At 40.5% G+C, this 24,096-nt stretch overlaps 1 protein-coding gene across 2 annotated transcripts in view; it reads right to left on the bottom strand.

The window, feature by feature from the left end:
* The window catches only part of RELN (reelin), a 289,653-nt gene that overhangs the window by 103,673 nt on the left and 161,884 nt on the right, over positions 1-24,096 (bottom strand). For both annotated transcript variants that reach the window (XM_065666462.1, XM_065666471.1), the window contains exons 11-14: positions 9,726-9,871; positions 5,964-6,115; positions 2,967-3,079; positions 1,073-1,281 (exon numbers count right to left, since the gene is read on the bottom strand). In XM_065666462.1, the coding sequence (XP_065522534.1) occupies positions 1,073-1,281; positions 2,967-3,079; positions 5,964-6,115; positions 9,726-9,871 (620 nt within the window). The remainder of the gene's footprint in view (positions 1-1,072; positions 1,282-2,966; positions 3,080-5,963; positions 6,116-9,725; positions 9,872-24,096) is intronic.

The following is a 24,096-nucleotide window of genomic DNA, read 5'->3' as shown; positions in this document are numbered from 1 at the left end:
AGAAGAATATAAAGTAACTTAACCCTCATAAAACATCAGGATACACAGCCTCACATGCATGTAAAAAAGGACAGTGGACAGTTTGGTTTTGTGTCCCTTTTTGAAGAGGGAAGTTAAGAAACTGGGGAGGTAGAGCAGAGGATGATGAAGATGCCGGTGGCCTCAAGCACTGAGCTAGGAGGGGCTGAGGATCTGGCTTGCTCATTGTGGTAAGGAGGAGTGAGCTATGGCAACCTGTGATGGTGCAGAGGGTACACAAAAGGGAGGCAGAGCCAAAGTCTCCTCAGTACTGGCAGGCACAGTAGAAAGGGCAATGGCCATAAAGACATGGCTTTAGAGTTTCGTACTGGATGTTAGGAAACACTTCTTCATTTTAGCAGGTCACCCAATACCCATCTGTAGAGATTTTTGAGTCACAGATAGGCAAAGCCATAGCTAACCTGACTTACGGTGGTAATAATCCCAGCTACAACAGCAGGTTTCACTAGCTGATTCCAGCCAACATGTCTATGATTCTACAAAATATGGAGCCTTCTTCCTTAACCCCATGGAAAAAAATTATTGTCCTAATGAAGTGAAGCCAGCAAAAGAGTTCTGTGTAGTCCTCATACTGATGGTTATTAAGATGGAGAACATTTACCACCAGTCTTACAAGAATTAGATATGCTTGTGGCATCTATAGCCTCTGAGGGCTCAGCAAGCAAGTTTCTGCCACTGCCTTTTATACTTCCCCCCTTACACAGTATTACGAGGTAAATCTCATATCCATTAGAAACTGAAATAAAAGTCATTCCGAAATCATGAGCATATTTCAGAATAATGGACTAAGAAAAGCAAGGTTTGACCTGGAAATCTATTTAATAGACTCCTTATTGCAGATGAGAGATATAAATCTGGGCCTGTGGAGATCAGGAGAAACATTAACTTTGGCACAGCTTATATTTTTCATTATTAATTGTCTCCTTCTTTCTGAGAAAAAAAAAATCCAAATACTCCAAATACTCGTATAGATGTTATAAGCAAAAATGTCATAGAAAGCTGATAATCAAAAGAGAGATCTTGTCGGTTGTACCTGTTACCAGGTTGATAAGTTCCACAACCTAAATTGATGGAAAACTGGATCATGTGAGTCACCGTGGAAGGGAGCACTGGAAGGACGTGGAAGTAATCCACAGCCCAGACATTCCTGTTGTGACCTTGGTGACTCTTCTGCTTCAGGCAAAACTTGGTTGCAGGAGTCTGCAGCTCCGGACTAATGACAACAGAAACCAAAGATGGAACCTTTAAAAGAAATTAAATCAGGCTTAAATAAAACAAATACTAGTTAAAAAGGTCACAAGCTACTACTTAAAACAGAAAAGCAATTTCAAATGTTATGAACCAGACATATGGTTTTCTTTCTGCTTTATTTTGTTAACTTTGTTAGCCACTTTTTCCCACAGAAGATCCCAAATAAAAACATTTTTATTATGTGCATAGCTATTAACACTCTGGATACAAAAGCTGCTTATCACCTTGGTGAGATCAGATTGCTTGGATGTAAAGACACTACAGAAAAGGCTGTACTTCTGTGTTCTGAAAAATACTGGTTTATTTTGTCAGTGCGCTGTTAGTAATGGAAGATGATATTTGTCCTGGAGCCTTTCAGCTCACAGAAGCAAACGCAGGATAATGACATGCCTAGTCTGAATACGTGAGAATGGAGTAGCAGCGTGAGTTCACAGGCATATGTAGGGAGGATGTGATATTGCTGAAAAAAAGTGAAAGCACTGCTTTACGAAGCTTAGCCTTTGTCTTAAAGTAAAGCTATTAGAACTTTATTATGTCAAAAGAGGATGTCAGCTTTAAAACTGCTTGTTTAAAAAAACCCTTCACAATGAATTCAGCGTAATTCCAGATCCTATCTCTCCCCAAGTTCCCCAATTAATTTTTTATTATTTTACAATTACAGTTTCCTTAGTTTTAAGACGTTCTACCCTGTCTTTCACACAGAAGCAGGCAAGGAGGGAAGCCATGCACAATGAAACAATGCAAGTGACTCAACCAAACTCAGGCCAAACCTTACTGTAAACATTTGCCCTCTGAATGCAGTGAAAATGCACACAGACCTGTGCTTGAAATCAGCTGCAAGTTTCCCACACACTGTATAAGCATACTGCAGTTCAATCTCTAGCATAAATACGTGTGTATATGTATTACATATAAATTTTTGCTGTCTTTTTTACAGCAGCAGAATAAAGACACCTCAGGGCTGGGTTACTGAGGACAGACATAGCCTAAGTGCTTTCTTGCCATAGGCAGGAAGGAATTCTAACAGAAAGCTTGAGGTCCTTATTGCCCTGCCTTGAGGGTACTGGGATGTGACGGAAGGAGGTGCATTATCGGCAGAGGAGACTCTGCTTGTGCACACTGCCAGCAACCACTTCCCGTGGCTGAGTTCATGCCCGCATCACTGCAGACCCTCTAAAACTGTATTTAAAATTGAAAGAAAAAGTGTAAAATGTGATATTTCCTGCACTAAGCATGGGAAAGACATCCAGGCATTTCTGAGTCACTCTCCTCCCAGCCACTGATCCCACCATGGCTGACCTTCTCAGGACACAGCTCCTGAGTACCAAGCAGTGGCTAGCGGGAGCTTGAGTGGAGGCAGGAGTAATTGTTTGTGAGGAGATATTATCCCTAAAGTTTTCAGCTGACAGCTGAAGATTTGTGCCTGTTGCCCATTTGCCTGTTACCCCAGCACTAGCCAAACCCACAGTCCTGCTTAGGGATAGAATAATCAGCAATAACTGCAGACCCTGTGGTGCAAAGGCACGCTATCACTCAAAGATCTGCACATGATTTATGTGCTTGGGATGGTCATGTTTGACTGTCCCTATGGAATTCAACATACAGCATTGTTGTGATGACTTGCAAACAGATTGATCTTTCCATCCCATCCACCTACTTTGTTTAAGATGATTTACCTTGTAAGCAGCATAGGTCAGGGTATCAAGAGGTATGTGTTCCCTCCTGCCTTCAATCTTGGCATAAAGTATGACATCATTTTCATGGGATTCTCCAGAATCACAAGTTCCCCCTGTATAACACAGATTTGAGGGATAAAAACTTAATTGAAGCCCTTATTAATGGAAAGAGGAATCATATTAAGCAGCCATAACGATGAAAATAATTACAACCAGATGCTATTTAACTTAGGCGATGAAACAAAAGAACACCAGCCCCAAGGACACAGTGTATAAGAACTATTTGATCAGATACACCATGCCAGAGATCAAGGATGTTGACAATAATGAAAACCTCAAGTAGCTCTCTTAATCAGCTTATCAAAACGATTTTAATAAAAAGTGCTGTGCCCAAAGCCGTACTTCTATCTGTATGATTTACATCCCATTTACATAGAAATGCTCTGATTTTTGTGTTCTTGTTAGTAAACTGTTATTTAGTACTCACATTCCATGCAGCCAGAGACATTTTATATGAGGATTTCTTATATACTGCTCGGCTGCCAGACTATCGGCTGAGAACTTGCTCTTAGTCCAAAACGAGGAAGACTGCTTGTGAACCTTGTTGTGCTGCTGGTTCTGCTGTCTACATTGTATCCTGAAACGGCTGGATGGAGTCTATTCTATCACACAAAACCACACTCGAATGGGGCATCATTTGAAATAACTTTGTATCAGGAGAACCCAAAACACTTCTTAACCTCTGAAAACGCAACTCTTCTGGCAAATGAGAGCACTAAGTTCAGCATCACAGCTATGAGAGGGACATCATCACGCTGGTTTGGTGTTCTGGAAAAAAGTTTTTCAAACAAAGTATATCTTTTCCTATTTGAAACAGGAAACATAATTTCCCTGTACTAAGAGTACTGCAGGTATTCAAAAGAAACTATAAAAAACAGGATGAGAAAGCTTCTTTGGTTGAAAGGTTGCACTTATGAAACAATGAAATACTTTCTGGTTTGTCTTTTTTTATTACAGGTGGCCAGTTCTTGGTCCAGAGAACCAGGTAAGTTGTGCATCTTTGATGTTATTATACTGTAATAAGGAACATCCATGCGTCCGTTCAAATGCTCTGCTTGCCTGCACATTTAAACCATTATTTATTTAATTTACACATATGTACAGAATTCATTTTTCAAGTGAAATCCACTATTCTCTGTGCCTGCCTGTGCTGACAACTTCTCACCTAAGTTCAGAAGGTTGAGCAAATTTCTTTCCTGTTTCTCTTGCAGGTGTTACAATGCTTGGAAGAACTGGGAAAAAGCATCCTCTTTTTCCTGTGGTTTATTGGGAATTCACACAACAGAGATGTGCGACAGTTTAGAAAAACATGAGGTCTTCCACTCGTTAAATAAAGTATGCTTTTTCTTGTTGATTCCATTGCTTGTGGAGGTCACAAGTTTAGTCTCTGCTTCCGCCCTTATTATTCTATTATCCTCTACTTTTAAGCAAAAATCCTTACCTCCTTTAAACAAGGTGTTGAGAGAATAACCTCATGCAATTTCCTTTATGTGCAAAATAAAAGTTCTGGAAAAACACTGAGACGAACTCAATGACACCACCATGTTCACAGTGGTTTTGATCTGTTGCAACACTGAGCTACTGCAGTTGTACAGACAACAGGGAGGGAGGTGAAGTGACAGGCCAGGTTTGCTCTTGGCTGCTTTCTTAGCCCTGGTAAATGACTGAAGTTGCATTTTATCCCAGCAGAGAAGGTCTACAGATGATACTAACACCATGTTGGTGCTTTTCACAAGGGATACCACAGGTAGGCTATACCTCCTCCAAGACGGTAGCACACTATAGCACACTGTGTGTGAATCTTACCCTGGGCCAGTAAGTTAGCAGAGGAAAAATGTTTATGAATATAGTAAGAGTTTTTGAGCAGAAACTATGCTATGGGTTCAGCCAGGTAAGGCTGTCCCACTTCTGTGCTACTCCTATCTCACCTCTGAGTACAACTCTGTTGACTCTGATGGATTTACACCAGGGTCTACATGGATGTGGCTGTGAGAGGGTATGATGGGTGTCTATAAACCTTCTGTGGTGTGGTAACGATGACAAAGATACGACTATCTCTTCTAATGATGGATAAAGGGGAATTGTGGAAATTAGAAGATACAAGAAAAGAAGATGCTTCTTCACATGAAGAACTGTTAAACTGTGGAGTTGTGGGCACAACAGGCAGGTTCAGTTGATTAAGCACTCATACCAAGGGTCATTTTAGACACTGTGGGGGCCCTGCCTCTCCAACCTCCTACTCCAGAAGGCTGTCTCTCTCGCAGGTCCTGGGTTACACCTGCCAGCCTTATGCTGCTGTCTCAGATGTACCTGGGCAACTCAACTGGCAACAGTTTGTTCCTGTGTGATGAATTCTGCCTGAGGATTGAACAAGAATGAACCTACACCGATGTGTGAACCAGGCGCTTAAAGCTTCCTTCATATCAATGGAGATCCAACCCATGCAGTCAGTGGAATCCAGGGAGCTGCTCAGCTGGTGAGATGAATGTCCTTTTCCAACAATGGTACTGACCAAATCTCCTCTAACTATAAAGGAAGTTCAGACACTGATCTTACATGGACACACCTTCTATATTAAACTCTTGTAACTTGGAGCTAAATGTTTATACTAACCAAAAATATGTCTGGATAAATCCATGGAAGAAAAGCCCCCAAGGGCTATTGCGCTCGGAGTCCCCCATCTGGTTCAGAAAAGTTTTAATCTGCAAGTCAGTGTCATCTGGGAGAATATTCCTGGGAGGCCTATTTATGTGCCACATTCATACATATGTGTAGGCATCCAAAAGGGCGGATTCTCATCTGACCCGCAGCGGTCAGTCTTACATCCCAATGGAAGTCACAGATCAGAGCTATCCTCTTCTGAAGAATATTTTAGTTCTATGCAATTTAAATCTCACATGCTTCACATGTTGTATTGCATGAGGAATATATACTCACCCATACTGAAATAAAATCTTAAGTTCCCATAACCTGTAGTGTCCATGTATGGGGTGCATATTTTTCTTTCTCCATCTCTGAGAAATACCATAGCTGAGCCAGATTCCAGTGTCCCACATTCAGTACCAATGATGGCTCCAAATATATCCCACCTGGAGAGGTCAACAATGGGCAGAGAATGTGCATGAGCATGTTACGGATGTACTCGCACAAAACATATTCTAAGGGTTCATTTGTACATACGAAAGTAGCTGCTTCTAGCCTTACAGAGGACAAAAAAAGATTGCAGCGTTTCAAATATGATTCCTATGACATTGCTTACATACCCATTACTAGCTCTTAAACTCAGTTAAATAAAGCAAAGTTAATGTAAATATCTTAAATAAATTGGCAGGAAAGCATGAATTTCTAGAAAAATGAGGCTTTTAGTGAATGCTATTACCAAATATTTAATGCTGTATTGTTCTATTACTTTCATTATTTTTCTGCCATAAAAACATTTAGAATATAATTGCATTCTTTTTCACTTTGCATAATATAAGATTTATAGATCAATGAAACTTGAAAAGGCACATGTCCACCATATCTGCTATATCATCATTAAATATGTAGCTGACAGCTAAAAATTATCTCTTTTCATCTTTTTGAGCATTTAGGGTAACAGTTTTCAACTAACACATGAACAGAGTATGAAAAAAGGCTGCTGTGTTTCTAATACGTGATGATACAATCTTTCTCAGGTTTTCTGCACAACATTTTATCTTATTTTTATTCAGTGATAATTAAAAGAGCTGTTGCAGAATTTTTCAATTAAATATTTTATTGAAAATATGTTTTCATCATGAAAGCATTGGTTTCCTCAAAACCTGATACATATAAAACATTTTGAAGGATTAGAAGCTGCTGAAAACTTGTCCATTATTTTGGTCAGATATGGTATTATTCATGCCAAAGCCTTAATTTATTCATAATGAAGTATTTTTAAAATTATAAGGCTGATAAAACAGTGAAATTATTTAGAATCACTAAATCCTGATAATTTAATCATTTAACTGGCCAGCATGATTGAGGATGAATGAGAACACACTGAAGTTCAGAAACCTTTTTGGGAAGGCAGATCCTTTTCCTGACCGTTTCCAGCAGAAACAATTTCTAGCAGCTATGTGCCATATGATGATTTCAGAGCCTGCCGTTTCAAGAACTTAACAGTCTATTGATCAGTTTGACCATTCCAACTATTTCAAAATGTATTTCTAGGATTCTATGATCTTAGAAGCTGCCAGTTTCCCCATTGACCTAAGCTGCGACAGATCAGCAATGTGCCTGTTTGGAAATCCTGCTTTAAAACTGTCAGTCATTTACACAGGAATTAGCAAGCTTAACATCATTGAAAAGCTTTAGGATATAAATATTTTAATGGAAGCACGATTTAACCTAACCCTAATTCTATCGTGCAGACACTTTAAAGTTAATGTGCAGTATAATCAAAATACAATTTTGAAAATGGGTCTCTTGGGCTGAAGGCAAGTGCAGAATTAAACATTTGTGCCTACTTTATCTTACATGACAAAATCTCACAATGCACCATTGATCTTTTGTATGCTCTATTTAGCTCAATTAAAACACTCTCTGTAGTGACCCACAAAACAGCTTGGGGTCATGAAAGATGCAGATCCTGGATGTTTCCAGGGATCCTCTCCTTTTAGGCAGCATTAGAAGTGAAACGCAGAAAGTTCTACAATGCTAAAAGAAGAAAAAAAAAGGCACTTAAATAGAAATACACCAACGCACTTTAAGGACAAATGGTGAAGGAGCCTGAGTGACAGCACGACGGAGATGTGGACATTCTGGATTTAACATTACATTTGAATTAATTTGTCCCTCACATGATTCTTGAAATTCCTCATTACAAAACAGGCAATAAAATGATGTATGGACCTAAACTAGATCAACTGGACACAGAAGTCCAAAGCAGCAATGTATTTGCCAGAGGCAGAGGCAGCTTGATGTGGGGATCTGTCCATTTTTAGTATCAGGCCCTAATGTGTGCAATTAAAAGAGAATGGCAGGGGGAAGACACATGATACTACCAACAGCAGCCCCTATCCATGTAGCCTACAACTCAGGTGGGACATGCAAAGAATACCAATCAACTGCTTATTAAAAACAATGATAACTTCTCTGCCTTCACTCTTGAGCTGTTTCAAATGTCTCACCTCCCAGACCATTTTGTGCAGAGTCAGATGGTGATGACCACCACATGTGAGCTTCCGTCTGCTCTCACTTGTGAGTGCTTTTTCTTTTCCATGAATAATAATGTATCAGACCAAAAGAGTTAACAGGCTCCAGCTGATCTTACAAAGGGGAGTCTGAAAACTTCCTGCAAGCTCTGCCTCAGGAATAAAGTATTTTTGTGACTATTTGAATACAGTAAAACAATATTTCAAATGCCATTTGAATAGCTTTCAAAAATATTTCTCTAAGAAGGGATTAAGGAAACTCATACACTTGCAGCTGTGTACAAGTCCTGAAGCAAAGCCCCACAGAAATGTTGCAAAGAGGGACAGACGTGGTGCCAATTTTATACGATGGGGATGTAGCCCGTAACAGCACCCAAGTTCAGTGTGTATTCATGGTTGCATGCAGTTTAAACCTCCATTCTTACAGCAACAGCTGAGAGCAGTGAAAAGCAAAAATAAGCGAAAATAAAAGGATAAAGTTGTGAGGCCCTGGGCTGGCCACTTAGTGCCTTGGAAAACGAAGTTACCCCTTTAGAGCGCAGGCTGCCACACCACCAACACTGTACATGTTGTGGGACCTGGTTCCTGGGACTGCATGCATGATGGGAGAGTGAAATGCATCTGCTGGCTGCACCCTGCCTCAGTCCTAGCTAGGGATTGTCACACCTGCGACTGGAGCCAGGCACTGTGTGACGGAGAAAATGCAATATTCCTAAATAGGAAGAAACTGTGCATTTGCTAACCAGGACTGCAACTGCCCAGCTTAGCTTAACCAACACCTGCTTCAGCAGAGACAGGATCTACAAGACTGGGCATATGTCCCCAGGTAGCACTTCCATCCTGCTTTTTCATAATGGAAAAGGGACTGAGAGAACATCTCAAATGTATCCCACACGGTCACCTAACACACAGCACAGACATACTCATTTTCTTCCCTTTGTCTGAAGCAGCACCTGCTGTGCCACGGGTTGATTATTTGAACTAGCACAGAGTTCACAGTGAATATTTTTTCTGTAAGCCCCAGATAAACCACACGTCCACAGGACACATTAGCATGTATTTCTTAAAAGGTGTTCTTTACCTTCAGCACAGCATAGGCACCATTTGAATCAGCTGCTAATGATCTGAAGTGCTTTGTAGGTTAAAATCAACATTCAGTAGAGACCCATAAATTGACAGTGTATGTGTCTCATTGCCGTGGGGTTACAGCAACTAATGAAATGTTAAAACTATGAAATACAGCAGCTAATGAATGACTACGTAATTTACAAGCATGACTCTTCTCATTAAAAACTTTGGTGATAGGACAGTCTGGAGACAGACTGTTCCTACTGGGCTTTCTGGACTTGTTCCTTCCTAAAATCCACAATCACCTGTTATTTACTGTACCATTTATCATAGCCACAATCTTCCCTGACTACATAGCAAAGACAAAATGCAATTTGATGCTTATCCAGTTTCCTCCTCCCTAGACTGATGCTGCATGTCTGATTGGGGCCCTGTGCACGTACGGGACACTCACCCTTTAGGCTGGCTCTCAAACTCTTCTGCCCACTGCTCCTGGGCATCCTCTGTGGAGAGGTCCACATCCCGGGTTGTGGCGAAATTGAACTCACTGCCCTCTGTCCCATGGAAGTAGATGGAGTTTCCGTCTGACTGGCAGCTATGCTGTGGACAAAAGGGGCAGACAGGAGGTGATGTTACATAGCGTTTGTAAGGTATCCTGCTCATGTATCATCAGAGCTCAGAGCAGCCCATACATTATCTAATGACTCACTGACATCTGAAGCAAAACAGAAATAAAAATCAAAAACAGGCAGTCATCTTTTATCTTTCCTGGCCAACCCCCAACAATGACTGTGTCCTAATCTTGTACCTGCTTCCCTACAAATGCACTAAAAAACTGTGTTTGCAGAAAGAAGACATGTACTGTACCTTGGGGTGTTTATTTCTGTTTTAAAGTATTGCCCCTATAGCTGGTACATAAACAACTGTGTGGAAAAATGACTTCAGTAGTATATCAAATATTGCTATGGGTATTTTATCAGCGTAAGAGTTTCGTGCTGTGAAAGATGTCAGATCTCTGAGCCTGATTTTTTTGGCAGAAGAGGTGTTTGTAAATTTACTATGCATTGCCATACAGTAAACTTTGGATCTGAAGTGTATGAGTGAAAAGGTTACATTTGCCATATTTAATTGGAACAGCATAAAAAAGAGCTCTATAGGCAGCTAGTTCTTGTGATACAGCAGTCTCAAGGGTCCTGGGGCTGCCCTGGAACCCAGTGCATCTTCTCCTATTGTGTTTCTGTATATACCACCTCAGCAGCATCAAATGAAGCCATGCATTTGCCTTAGCATGCCCTGAATACCATGACTTTCCAAGAGTACTAACCTGGAAGAACTTGGCATTTTATTGGCTTGTTCACATCACAACGAACACTGATAAAAGTAATAATTAGCTCAAACACTTTTTTTTTTTTTTTTGGGGGGGGGATATCTTGGTTGCATTAAAAGTGAAAGCTGAAATAAGAAAGTATTAATTAGGATGATTCTGTATTTTTACCATAGTTCAACATTTGAAAAAGAGATACAATAATGCTAAATTGCATTGACCTTTTCAGTATCGCCTATGCAGTGCTGTTGTCTCTGAACCCCTTCCTAAAGTGCTGAGGGAAAGTATGACAATCACTTCAGTGTTTAAAAAGGTCATGGTAGTGCCACATAAGTGAATAATTACATTTTTAACAAAGAGAAAGATGTGTCAGGAAATGAAAACTGTCCAGTCCATCTTTGTCTATGGTATTTTATGAGCAAAGTAAAAAATAACACATTTTCTCAGATTCTGTAACTCTTCCTTCATCTATCACTGCAAAAAAGAGACATAATTGAAACTCTTTTGTTGATGATTATCAAGTATGGTTGCCAATAGCTTAGCAATTCATTTCTATTTAGGAATGTAATTTGTGACTACATTTCTAGAGGTGCCTACACATTAGAAAAAAAATCTGAGTACTTGAAGTCTGATTTTTGTATAGAGACTTTCTGGTCTGTAGTTGAATGACAACAGCTCCGTGTTTATTAACACCGACTAACTATCACTTAAAGAAGTAAGCACATCATAAAAATGTAAAGACTGTTCCAACTGCTAAAATAAACAAATTGCTGTTAAAGTGTTTTTCTTCCGAAGAAAGGTCAAAGCAATAGAAAGATTCTGAAGTGTTGATAATTTATCACAGAAATTAAAGAGATTTTGTCACAAGTCTTCTTGCTCTGTTAATGCACCATGTACATACTGCACCATATATGCAGCTGGTGCCAACGAAAAGGCAGAACAATTTACACATAAGATATTTTATAACTAGCAGAAATTAATGAAACAGTTTTATTTCTCTTTGAAAAGCACTGTACTACACAGCTACTTACAATTGACTGAGAAATGGCTTTTGTTCACCAATTTTATCCTTCATGCTCAACAGCAGAATTTAAAGCATAATCTGTTTATTGTGCTTTTTGCTTTTCAGAAGTTTCTTAATTTGCTAAAGAGAAATGAAGTATCCTTTATCTGTTACCCAATCTGCCACAAAACTGTTATCTGCAGGCAGCCAAGTAAATACACTAAAAATAAATATTCAGGTTTATACATAACCCTTCATCTCTTAGGAAACAAATAGATGAATCAATCCTACTGAGCTAGTTATTACAATTGCATACAAGCTTTGGAAAATCCATTATAAGCTTTATTTATTTCTCAGGTGCTAAGTTATATATACTTGATAGTGGAGTATGTAATTAGTAATCTCTTGCCTAATGAAAGCCACCTATTAAACACAAAACAGATACAACCCCATTAACATTTAATGTTTGCATGTCCTTCTGCTGTCTAACAGAAGTAGTACATCTAATGGAGTTTCTGTTTAGGTTGTCAAGATAAATAAATGGGCAGTTTGGCAAAGGGCTGCAGAAGTAATTATTTGTACAGTGGCGTATGATCAACCCTTTATGATAGCTCAAAAATATAATTTATTTCATTGGTTATATAGAATTATCTTTATGCTTTCATACACAGCTACACAGTATCTATGAATATTCATTTTATGCATATTTTCTGTGCTAATGAACCACACAACGTATGGCTTAAATCACCCTCTGCTCATGTTAGCTTTGAATCTCACATGAAACAGCTATGTAGAATAGAAGTTCAGACTGGGGTTTAACTCCTTCTGTTGTTCTACATACCTATGAAACCAGTAGTAGAATCTCATTATCTTTGAAGAGAGTAAGAAAGATGATCAAAACACAGGTACAGCTTTTAAAGATGCTCTGAGGGAGGGCCATCATTTTCTGGTACATTTTTGTCCCAGTGCCACCGTTTGGGACCCTGGACTCATACCCATAGGATAAGCAGATGAGGATGAGCTCCATTTGCATGAGTTGTGATGCCCCAGGAAGGGCTAGGGCTCCTCTGCTCATGAACTCATTCTCTCCCACCTGCCACATTTCTCTCACTTGTATAATGATCGCCCTCTATTCACACTTAGCTTCCATGTTTTCCTTTTCATTTTCCAAGCAGTCACTTTCCGTCACTCCTTTACTGCCTTTTCTTTTTCATCTGATGGGCTGCTGAGGGGTGAATAACCTTAAAGAGCACTCAGCCAAATTTTCCAGGAGCAAAAGGAGCTCCACAGGAGATGGTCCCTCACCAGCATCACCCCCAACTACCTTGTCAGTCTTGTTCAACATCCAGGAGGCTGCTGACTGTGCTGGATTATTTTGTGGTTTTGTAATAGGGCTGGAACAGATTAGAGACTGAATTGAAACCATCAGACTCCTTTTCTCTTGGGTTCCGCCCAGGATTAGAATCCAAGGCTTTTAGAAACAAAGAACTAAAATACAATTTACATACTGTGTTGCCTCTTTCCCAAATTAAAGGCTTTACACTTGCAGTGGTAGTGTGTATGCTTACAGTATTTAAAGACTGAATTTTACAGGTTCTTTATTTTTTTCCTTTGTCATTCTAAAGTGATAAGAACTGTGGGATGAACATTTACTGTGTTTTGATACTAAATGGAATAAGTTCTCCCTAAATTGGAGATACTGCATAACTCTCTGTACAGAGGCAGAGTTCTCTTTTAGAAAATCCAGATTAAATGTGTTCTCTGCTTCATTTTTATTTACACTTAAATGATTTAGGGACTGTAGTGACAGGACAAGGGGTAACGGGTTAAAACTTAAAAAGGGGAAGTTTAGATCGGATATAAGGAAGAAGTTCTTTACTGTAAGGGTGGTGAGGCACTGGAATGGGTTGCCCAAGGAAGTTGTGAATGCTCCATCTCTGGCAGTGTTCAAGACCAGATTGGACAGAGCCTTGGGTGACACAGTTTAGCGGGAGGTGTCCCTGCCTATGGCAGGGGGGGCTGGAACTAGATGATCTTAAGGTCCTTTCCAACCCTAACTATTCTGTGATTCTATGATTTATAAGAATAAATTAGCTTGATGTGCAAATTTTGTGACTAAAAAGGCCAAATGACATCAACCTGTAGGATACTTCTCCTTGCTACTGTGAAAGTATCAGTGGTATGTCCAGAACTAAAGCAGAGTTTAATTTTATTTAATGGGTATAAAAGCATGTAGAACATTTAATGTCTCCTTGCACAAACTGCAACACTGAAAAGTTAACCAATTTGTAAGGAAAAATTAATTTAGAGAAGAAATCATAGAATCATAGACTGGTTTGGGCTGGAAGGGAGCTTAAAGATCATTCAGTTCCAAGCCCCCTGCCATGGGCAGGGACACCTTCCACTAGACCAGGCTGTTCCCATTCAACCTGGTCTTGAACACTTCCACAGATGGGGCAGCCACAGCTTCTCTGGGCAACCTGTGCCAGTGCCTCACCACCTTCACAGTAAAGAATTTCTTCCTAATATCTAATCTATATCTCCCCTCTTTCAGTTTAAAGCCATTCCCCTTTCTCCTGTCACTACCTGCTCTTGCAAAAAGTCTCTCTCCAGACTTCTTGCAGGCCCCTTTAGATACTGGAAGGCTGCTATCAGGTCTCCCTGGAGGCTTCTCCAGGCTGAACAATCCCAGCTCTCTCAGCCTGTCTCCACAGGAGAGGTGCTCCAGTGCTTTGATCATTTTTGTGTCCCTCCTCTGTACTTGCTCCAATAGGTCCACATCCCTCTTGTGTTGGGGCCCCAGAGCTGAATACAGTACTGCAGGTGGGGTCTCACGAGGGCCAAGCAGAGGGGAGAATGACTTCCTGCAGCCTGCTGGCCTTGTTGCTCTTGATGCAGCCCAGCATAAGGCTGGCTTTCTGGGCTGCAAGTGCACACTGCCAGGACAAGGATACTGCGTGGTACAGTGTCAAATGCCTTGCACAAGTCCAGGTAGATGACATCTCTTGCTCTTTCCCTACCCACCAACACTGTAACCCCATTGTAAAAGGCTACAAAATTTGTCAGGCATGGTTTGCCCTTAGTAAAGCCATGTTGGCTGTCACCTCCTTGTTTTCTATTTGTCTTTGGACAGTTTCCAGGAGGAAACTCCATGATCTCGCTGGGCACTGAGGTGTGACTGACGACTGACTGTCCTGTAGATCCCTGGGTCTTCCTTTTTTTCCCTTTTTAGAAATGGGAGTTATGTTTCCCCTTTTCCAGTCAGTGGGAACTTCACCAGACTGCCGTGACTTCTCAAATATGATGGATAGTGGCACGGCCACTTCATCTGCCAGTTCCCTCAGGACCCTCTGACAAATCCGGAAGCCTTAATTAAACAAAGTTTTCTCCCAAGTCACCTACATAATAGAACACAGGACACTTGCAGGCGCTTGAATGGAACTACTTCATAACAGTAGCTATTTCCCATTGTTTGCAACTGAAGTGGGACACTTCAGCCTGCCACAAGTATTGTATGTTGTATTCCTAAATAAACAACCCCTGCCAGCTGCCAAATGGAAAGAAGCCAAGTTCTGTTCAGGGACTCTGGTCATCCCAAGGGGAAAAAAAATGTTTAATTTAATCTGGCACTACCAATACTATTATTCACTAGCACTTGTTAGGCTATTGCTTTGCATGAATAGGGCAAAATTAAAATTGCCTGGATGCATTCCCATATCCCAACATGCTTGGATTTACTTTCTGTCTGATCTCCACTCTAAATTCACTGTGTTTCTAAAGTTGTCTACTGGATAGTTATGGTTTCACTGCTTTTTCCATTTTTTCAAGGCTTTGGACAACACCTGCATGGCTTTTTCTCACCTGCTTCCAACATCTCCCACACCACCATTTTGTGGCTCACTTTTCCTTGACTCACTCTGCTGGTGAGATGAGCAAATTTGCATGCCCCATTCTGCCACCATGCTTGGCAAATTCCCAACAAGATGATATCCTTCACACTCTTCCTTAGTACTTTCCTTAACAAGCCTTGTAATTGACTGCGCTGAAGAACGCACTGCTTACCAGGATAAAAACTGTCTCTTTGTGCGATACTTCCTCTTACTCCCAAAATCTCCCCAACCCTAGCTTACCTCCTGTTTTATAAAGAGATGGCATTTTCCTGGAACACAGGCAATCTTTTTGCTTTGTGCCTGTAGAGGAAGCAGTGGTACATTCCTGGCTCCTTAATGCTACAGTGGTACCACTGCTCCAAAAATATACATTTTCACACTAAAATTGCTGTTATCTATGAACGTATTTCTAGTCTATGAATACAGTTTTTAGCCAAGTTGTCTATGAGAGCCAGCAAATATTATTAATTCAGGTGAGCTTTCTGTTGTATATTACGGTGGCATTAGCTAATAGTTTGAAGATACTGACTATGGAGAAAGTAGTGCATGGTTTCAGAATCAAACTTTTATCAAGAGTCTGTCAGCCTCTTTATCCTACTCTAGACTCTACAGTTTACATCTTCTACCTACAGCTTTCACCTTTTTTAGTAGGTGCTTTTAGGAAAGCCTCTCAACTGTCTAAGATGCAGAAGGGTTTCAATTAGGACTGCTCAAAACCATTGGTCAGCAAAAGCAGAGAAATCAGATTTGGTGAAGCAGGTGATTTCCAACAGGACCTATCTATGTTTTCATAAACTTTCATAACACCTAAATGGCTTAAGGGCCTCAAGTAGTATTGCAGTCCTATGTCATGTAGCATGCCTGAACAACCTCCATATTTTTAAAGACTTGCATGACAGCACCACATAAGGAGACATCTGCTACCCCCAGCATGACCTTTTGGCTGGGAGGGACCTCTGGAGGTCTCCTGTTCACCCTGCCATGTGAAGTAGCACAAGCATCGACATGGTCAGCCTACGCCACAGTTGCAGCTAAGGACACAGCCCCGAATGTTTTTAGAAGCTCAAGCGACAAAGATTGGGAATGTAAACAGAAGCACTGAAGTTCATCCAAACCAGATTCTGTCCGAGTTGCTCAAGTCGAAGTTGTGAATCAGTGAATACCTCTGGGCTTTGCAGTACGGGATTTCATTACTTGAGAGCAGAACAGAGGGCAACTAAATGATACAACTGTGACATTCGGAGAAGCCTCAACAGGAAAACATTAGTGTGAAATTCCTCAATGTAACAGATTTTTGGCTGAGGCGATGCATAACATCCACCCAAGGCTTGTCCCCGCACGCCCATGAAAATGTTGTTCACCACTGTGTCTTTAAAGTATCCACAAACATCTTTACCATCATTTAATTAGTTTTTTATCAGTGACGAACATTGATGCTTCTCTTCATATTATCTCTCCTGGGCCTAATGGCCCCGATGATTCTTTCAGACAGCTGTAGCCTCACAATTTATTTTTTGGCGACATTTCTGGCATTGGAATGAATGTGTTGGGCATTTGGGCAGTGCCAGCTTGCAAAGGGCTGATGGCAGATGGAAAGAAATCTGCCCAGTATGCCTTCACCTCTACATGAGCAGAGGGCCATCAATTTCCCCCATTAAGGAGTTGTCACGCAGCCCACCCAGCTGGAGGAGCATCTCTGGTAGCCAGGCTGGCTGGCTTCTGCTATTCAAATACAAAACACACTTTAAAAGGAAACGAAAATATCATTTGTCGGCAAATTGAAAATGCATGGCTTTGACTGCAGCCAATTTTTTAATGACTGTAATATTTTAGGTGATTATTTTTGCCACTTCAGATTGCTCCTTAGAGAGGAGAGGGTTTTTTTAATTGAAATCTAGGCAATGTAAACAGATGAGATATGAGAAGCAGAGGAACAAGAAAAAAAGATGAAGAAAATTAATTAAAGCAGCATTGTCAATGGAGCCATAAATTAGACATTGTGTCTTTCTGGGAATGAGTCACGCAGGTTTTAACAACTTTTAGATTTTGACATGATAACAGGTACAAGAATAGATTCAGTCTTGATAAAATCATACTCTGTAGGCAATGTCTCAGCCAGCAAAGGGACGATGGCAGAATTTAGAAAAGATTTTGAATTCTAAATTCTCCAGATTTGGCTTTTAATGCTTCTGGCCTGAAGTCCCTTCTTTAACCAAAGGAAAAACAGCAATGTGACTAAAATACTTTACCATGAGATAAACAGGGCTTCAATCTTTCCCACTTGCTACATTTTTACATCATTCAATGTACGTTACAGAATGAAAACCCTGGCTGAGAAAGCAGGCCAGGTGCGCAGGGGGTTATAGTGCACTTTCTATTTCCAAAACAATGGGATGAAACTTGTCATGTGATGTAACAAATAGGCTATGAAGTGTGTTTTCACTCATCATTTTCCATTACAGACTGTTATTCAAAGGCAAGTGCTCAAAACACTTTGCTTGTTTATGAGTGATTCGCATGATTCGTATGGTTCTTAATTTTCTAGGACATTTCATGATGTTTGTACAACACCAGTCATTCTAGTGATGACCAATTTCCTTAATGAGTCATTTAACTGGCATGGACTGAACTATTCCTCTGTGTTATTGGGAACCATTGATGTTTCCAGAACTCTGCAGTGATCATGACTAAACCTTATCTGTTCTTCTGAAAGTAATGATGTGTATTTACACCATTGTAAAATTAAAGTGGGAAAGAGTCAACCAGAATGGTTTCTACTTTTTGGCATCTAATGACCAAATTCATCTTGTTTTTATCAATATCCATCTCATGGTTACCTGCAAAGACCAAATTCTTTCCTCCTAGGCGGCAGGAAAGACCCCTAGTGCTTTGACGCCAGCTCAGAGCTAATACTGGCTCCCTGCCACCTCTCCCCATAATTTCCAAGCCACGGGTAACTGGCATGGAGAAAGGCACAGGTTCCGCATTGCTGCCCAACAACAATTCTCAGCTGCCTGAACAACTCACAGCACCACAGCCTCATTGGAACCTATCAGTTCCAATGAACCCCTTGGTATTGTATCTAAGTATATTATTTTAATTAAAAATGTGGTTATTAACAAAAAATAAATAAATCAAGAGCAATTCCATGGATGTGCTACATCCAGCACTATGGATATACAGATGCCTCCTCATGGGCACAGCTCAGAGTGCCCACGCTCTCACTAAAGGGAGCCAGTCGACAGGTTTTGTGCACCCTGCTTTGCTTTCTTCACCTCTCCTCCTATCTCACACTCCTCCTTCTACCCACAGAGAAGCAGGAATGGCTCTCAGTTAAGATGCAGCAGGAAACCTGCTCGCCTCTTCCCAGGAAGATGTGGTAGATAGGAGCTCCTGCGAGGCAAAGCAGCTGGCTAGAAGGCTGGGTTTGGCCCACAGACCAAATATTGCCTTGCTATATCATATTCCAAAAACAAAAGACTCTTGTCAGAAGCATCTACATCTGTGTAATTTTGTTCAATATAAGGTCATAGCAATTTCAATCTGCCATTTTCACACTGGCATACATAGACCACCACCTTTCCTCCTGCAAACAAATGTATTTGATCTGATTTAGACAATGGGTTCCTCAACCCTTCTTTTAAATGAGAATTTAAACCCAAAACATTAAAAATTCTTGTTCATTTCAGCACAAACAATTAAACCCGACAAAAATATATATGGAATATTAGGATGTTTGTTTTGAAAGAAGACTATCCAATGCCATTCTTATTAATTAACTGAGTATTCAGAGATTTGGAAATCTGCTCTGGAACTAGGCGGCGTGAAACAGCTTAATCAGCCTTTCTTTTTGCCAGACTCCTAGGCCTGTGTGCATGTCTTCTCTGCTCAGTGACACACAATAACACAGGTTCAGGAAGGACTCACAGATATAGGATGTGCATAGCCCTGCTCTGCCGAGGGTGTGTGAAAGGTCACAGAGTTTTACCGACACATTTTCAGCATATTTTTCCAAGTGTGAGTGTTCAGTTCTCTCATTCTCTTGTTTATAGCTTTCTCTTCTGCTAAGATGGAAATTAAAATGACCTGAATGGTGATGATCTGCTAGTTAAGGGATTTACTGTATCACAATGTCGGGATTGGAGCATTTGCAGAATTTATTGCCCATATCCACAGTAGTGAACAACATGCATGAGGCACCATTCTCTGGTCCTACACCCTACTTGCTCAGTGAGGCCGGCACAGACCTTCCCTCCTTGCCCCATCCCATGCTATGCCAGGATGCATACTTGCAGCTCAGCAGCACAGGCAACCTCTGGTGTAATCCCCAAGTCTGGTAGACCAAACAAACCATGCTGACCAGCTGGACTGCAACCTTCAGCCACCAAGTGAAGAGCGGCTGCAACTACTGTGAGACAGGAATTCTGAAACTTGACTCTTCCCAAAGGCAAGAAGTGTCACTGGGTTAACACATCAAGACTGAAGAGATTGCTGTTCTAGTGTCAATCCTGTTAGTGATTTTTGCTGCCTTTTCCCAGATGTGGAAAAGTTCCAGAGACAGGTGGTTTGGTCTCAATGATATTTTCATGTAATCAAAGCACCACAGAGACATGAACTATAGGACTGCTGAGGTTGTCTTCCTAGTCAACCCCAGTTTCTGAGCTTGCACATCCAGTTTTGGACCAGGGCAATCAGAGAAAACAAAAACCTGACAAATGTTGAACCTCAAAGCAAAACAATTTCTGGTCAAATATACAAGACACATGAAGTGTCCACTGAAAGATGAGATCACTTTTCTGTTCTGTAGGAGCAGAGGTAGAAGCATTACTGAAGGAAGATTTCATCTTTTCCCCTAATTAGCTATGAAGTCTTGAGGTTCACATACCTGTAACAGCTCTCAGAGCCTAGCACTGCCTCATGTATTTCAGCAATCTCAACCACCAGTGCTAACCATGCTCAGTTGCAAGCCCATGCACACGCTCAGTGCTGTCACTGGAAATACTGAAATGCAGTCAAGATTTTATCCCGTTCAACACCCTTCCACACAGTCCAACACAGATAAATATGTTCCAGTGGATCCAATTAAGCTCCTAAGGGTTGCTTGGCTTTGCTAACAGCGTCCTTCTTGCCTTTTGCTGCATTCTTTGGAACTGACACACAAATTCGGTGGCTTATCTCTCAGCTTGTTTCCTATCTCAGTAGCCAGTTCTAGCTGCGTCTGCAACCAGCCATGTGCTTTCAAATGAGTAGAAACTGCTCCTGAGCGCAGCAAGAAACGTAATGAAATTCCTGGTGTAAGCTCAAGCAGACTGGGAGAGGGAGAAAAACCTCTTCCCAAGCTGGGCATAGGCAAGTTCCCGCTAAGTGCTTTTTGAGAACACACCAAATCCATCAAACTGGAGTGAACGCATTGGTGCATAATTACCATTAATGCTTGCTCTGTCCACTCCAGTGACTGAAATCCATCACAGAACCTAACCCCAGACCAAACAGTATTTTCATGTCAGTACTTCATTTCGGCTGCCTTTTGAATTTACTAATCTAAGTAGCTATCAAACTGAGCTATTTTAACCACAAAACTCCAGGATTTTTAACATTTGCTATTTGTTTTAGTAGATTTCAAGTACTGCTAATGTAAACTTTCTACAAAAAAAAAAAATACTTTCTTTTCAACTTGATAAGCATAAAACATGAGTATGTACCAGGTATAACAAGCAATTCTAAAAGCCACCTCCTGAGTAACTACTGGGAAAGAGCTTGTGAATCACACCTATGTAAGCAACATCAACATTCTAAAATACCAATAAACCATATCTTGATGCCTATCTTTACCAACAGAGTAACCCACTAAGGCAACAAAAGGGTATTTAATGGTTTGGGATGGCTGAAGGGATGGGTGGGGTGGGCAGTTCTAACATGGTGAGATTAGGCCAGGGACCATTCCATGGCCTTGCCAGCAAATGACACAGCAGGCTTTGCATCCACTTGGGCAAACTTTCTCCCCCAGGAGAGTGGAGCCATCCTTGCTGCCTACTGGAAACAGGTCCTGGCCCATCCATGAGGGTATGTCCCTTGAAGACAATGCCTGGGAGATTGCACAAGCCAAAGCCAAGAAAGAGGGTGTTGTAAGAGCTAAAGTGTGCAAGATCATGGACTCATGTTTGTACCCTTGACTGACTCATTCACTATCCTGGATGTGCCACAGAGCCTCCAAGGAGAAGGTTCCATCATCTGAGCAATGCCCTCTGGGGCAGTCCAGAAGTAAACACTTAGAGAAAAAGTTTCTAGTCCTTTTGCTACCAGAAATAAGTATGTATTTTTAACTCTTCTTTCAATTAGACTGCCAGCTGGATGAGCTATCTCCAGCTAGCACTGCCCTTCCACCTGAGAAATATGCAATATCAATCGTTCTAGGTGATGAAAGATGGTGAGGAAGAATGGAGGAATACAGAGAATAACCACAGTAAATGGAAGACATTTAGAAAGACAAGTTTTCTTGTTTGTTTTTTCTTAATATTTCGTTCCCTTGTGCCAATGAAATTAGTTATCTTTATGGTATAATTTAGGAAAAGAATAGACCCACAGTTTTATATATACTAATCAAAACTGAGTTAGACAACAAATAACATCCCAAAATGTGACTGTTCATTGGCAATGTCAAGGAAATTCATAAGGAAAAGCACTAAAGGAAGCCAGTGAGAAATTGCCACAAGCTTAAAGAAAGATTTTTAACTCCAGTTTAACTAAAATACTAATTGATAGAGGATAGGAGAATATGAATTCAAACTTGCATGGCACACACAGGCATGGCACAATCAGGATGGCACAGAAACGGTCTCATCAGCTTGAAACAGAGTTTGGCATAGTGATAGACTGAGTATGGGAACTTCTTTAAAAAGCACATAGGTGAGAGTTATAAAATATCACACAATATAGCAATGAAATTTGCTCATCCCTTAGTAAAAATATTAGCAAGTGTTTAAAATTGCTAGTCTGAACAAACATCAGGACAATTCAGCAAGTTTTAGGAATCCGGGAAGGAAAAGGACTTGTATGAAAAAGAGAACTGGTATGGTTCCATTTAAAATTACATTAGCACAATTTACAAAGATCCTTACCTTTCTACTTTATACAAAATAGTTTTGTGATGAACTGAGATCAGAGCTATGTTGATTTTTTAAAAGAAATCATTAAAAACTTTTCTAAAGTTTTAGGTAACATTCCAAACCTTAAAAGAAAAAAAAATATTGTAAAAAAAAATAAAATTGTTCTCGGTGTTAAAATGCAGAGGGTCTATACTGAATCTGATGTAAATCTTGACCCAATTTATAGTGTTACTTTTGACATAACATGAAATTCACATTGCAAAATCTGTTCAAATGATATTTGGCAAGATTATTGCTGAAAATCTGAGGAAAACCTGAGCAAAACCCTTAAAAATTAAATGTGAGTACAGAAGTGCTCTGGTGACACTTACATGCACTAAAAATGCTTGAAATAACTACAAGGTCCTATGAAGAACAAAAGCCCTGCATCACATAGCCTTAATCCACTGTGGCTACACAGCAATCTTACATATTGCCTTCACCTGCTGTAGGTGGCCACACACAGCCATATGTCAGCTGGAAACGGACATTTGCATATTGCACTATTCCCTAAAAGAGAACATGACCTTGGAGGAATGGCAGGTTGGTGAATCCTCACTTGTGTCTCATAGAGGGCTTGAGCTGGAATGGGATTCCTGTCTTGAAGCAGTAAGTGATTTCTGAGTTTATGTCCCTTGTCTTTCATGTAACCATAGCTGTGTACAACACAGACTGGCTGAGTTTAGCTAAACAAGGCCCCCAAAACCAAACAACAACAAAAAAAGAGGTTTATTTGCTAAAGTTTAGATGTTGCGTGCGCATGTTTCAGAGGGAGAAGCAGTGTTTAGGTTTGGCCAGCTGAAAAGAAGTAGCTGTGCCTATGGCACATTAATTCTTTGCTCTGCTTTTATGCCTTCATTATATGTGGGCTGGATTTTAAAATCCAGAGATAAGACTGAAAACAGAACAAATGTGAACTCATCACAGAAAATAACTTAATTAAAAATGCAGGTCATTATTTGAGTCTAAAATCTCATTTAAAACTTTTTCACTGTAGTTTAAAAGGTCTTACTGAAATAAGTCAGTCTGTGGGTACTATGAGTAGATTAGTGGGAGTATTTCTTTCTTAAGAGATTAACCTGAGGCCATTCATATGAGGCTCTGTGGGAAAAGCTGAGGCCATAACCAACCTCAGTATCCGACATCTGTTTCCTGTACAATTGCCAAAACCATTACCTGCATCATAATTGAACTCTGACATCAAACCTGCCTTTTTTGTGAATGAAAAATAGGATAAAAACAGAAAGTCATCTGCTGCTCCACTTCTGGCTGCTTGGAAACATAGAAAGCAAGAATCCAACTGATTTCCAAACATTGAACAACCTTGTATTTGAAGGAACTTTGTGCACAGAGATCTTGTAGGGGTCCTTAGAGACTTTTTTTCCAAGGTAGTATGGTCTTGCTGGATCTCACATATCAAAACAGGATCTTACTGAAAAGAAACCTTTAAGGAACAGCCACTA

Source organism: Lathamus discolor, chromosome 1, assembly GCF_037157495.1.
Source record: "Lathamus discolor isolate bLatDis1 chromosome 1, bLatDis1.hap1, whole genome shotgun sequence".
NCBI lineage: Eukaryota > Metazoa > Chordata > Aves > Psittaciformes > Psittacidae > Lathamus > Lathamus discolor.
Note: the sequence above shows the minus strand (reverse complement) of the source record. Positions and strands in the feature narration are given on the sequence as shown.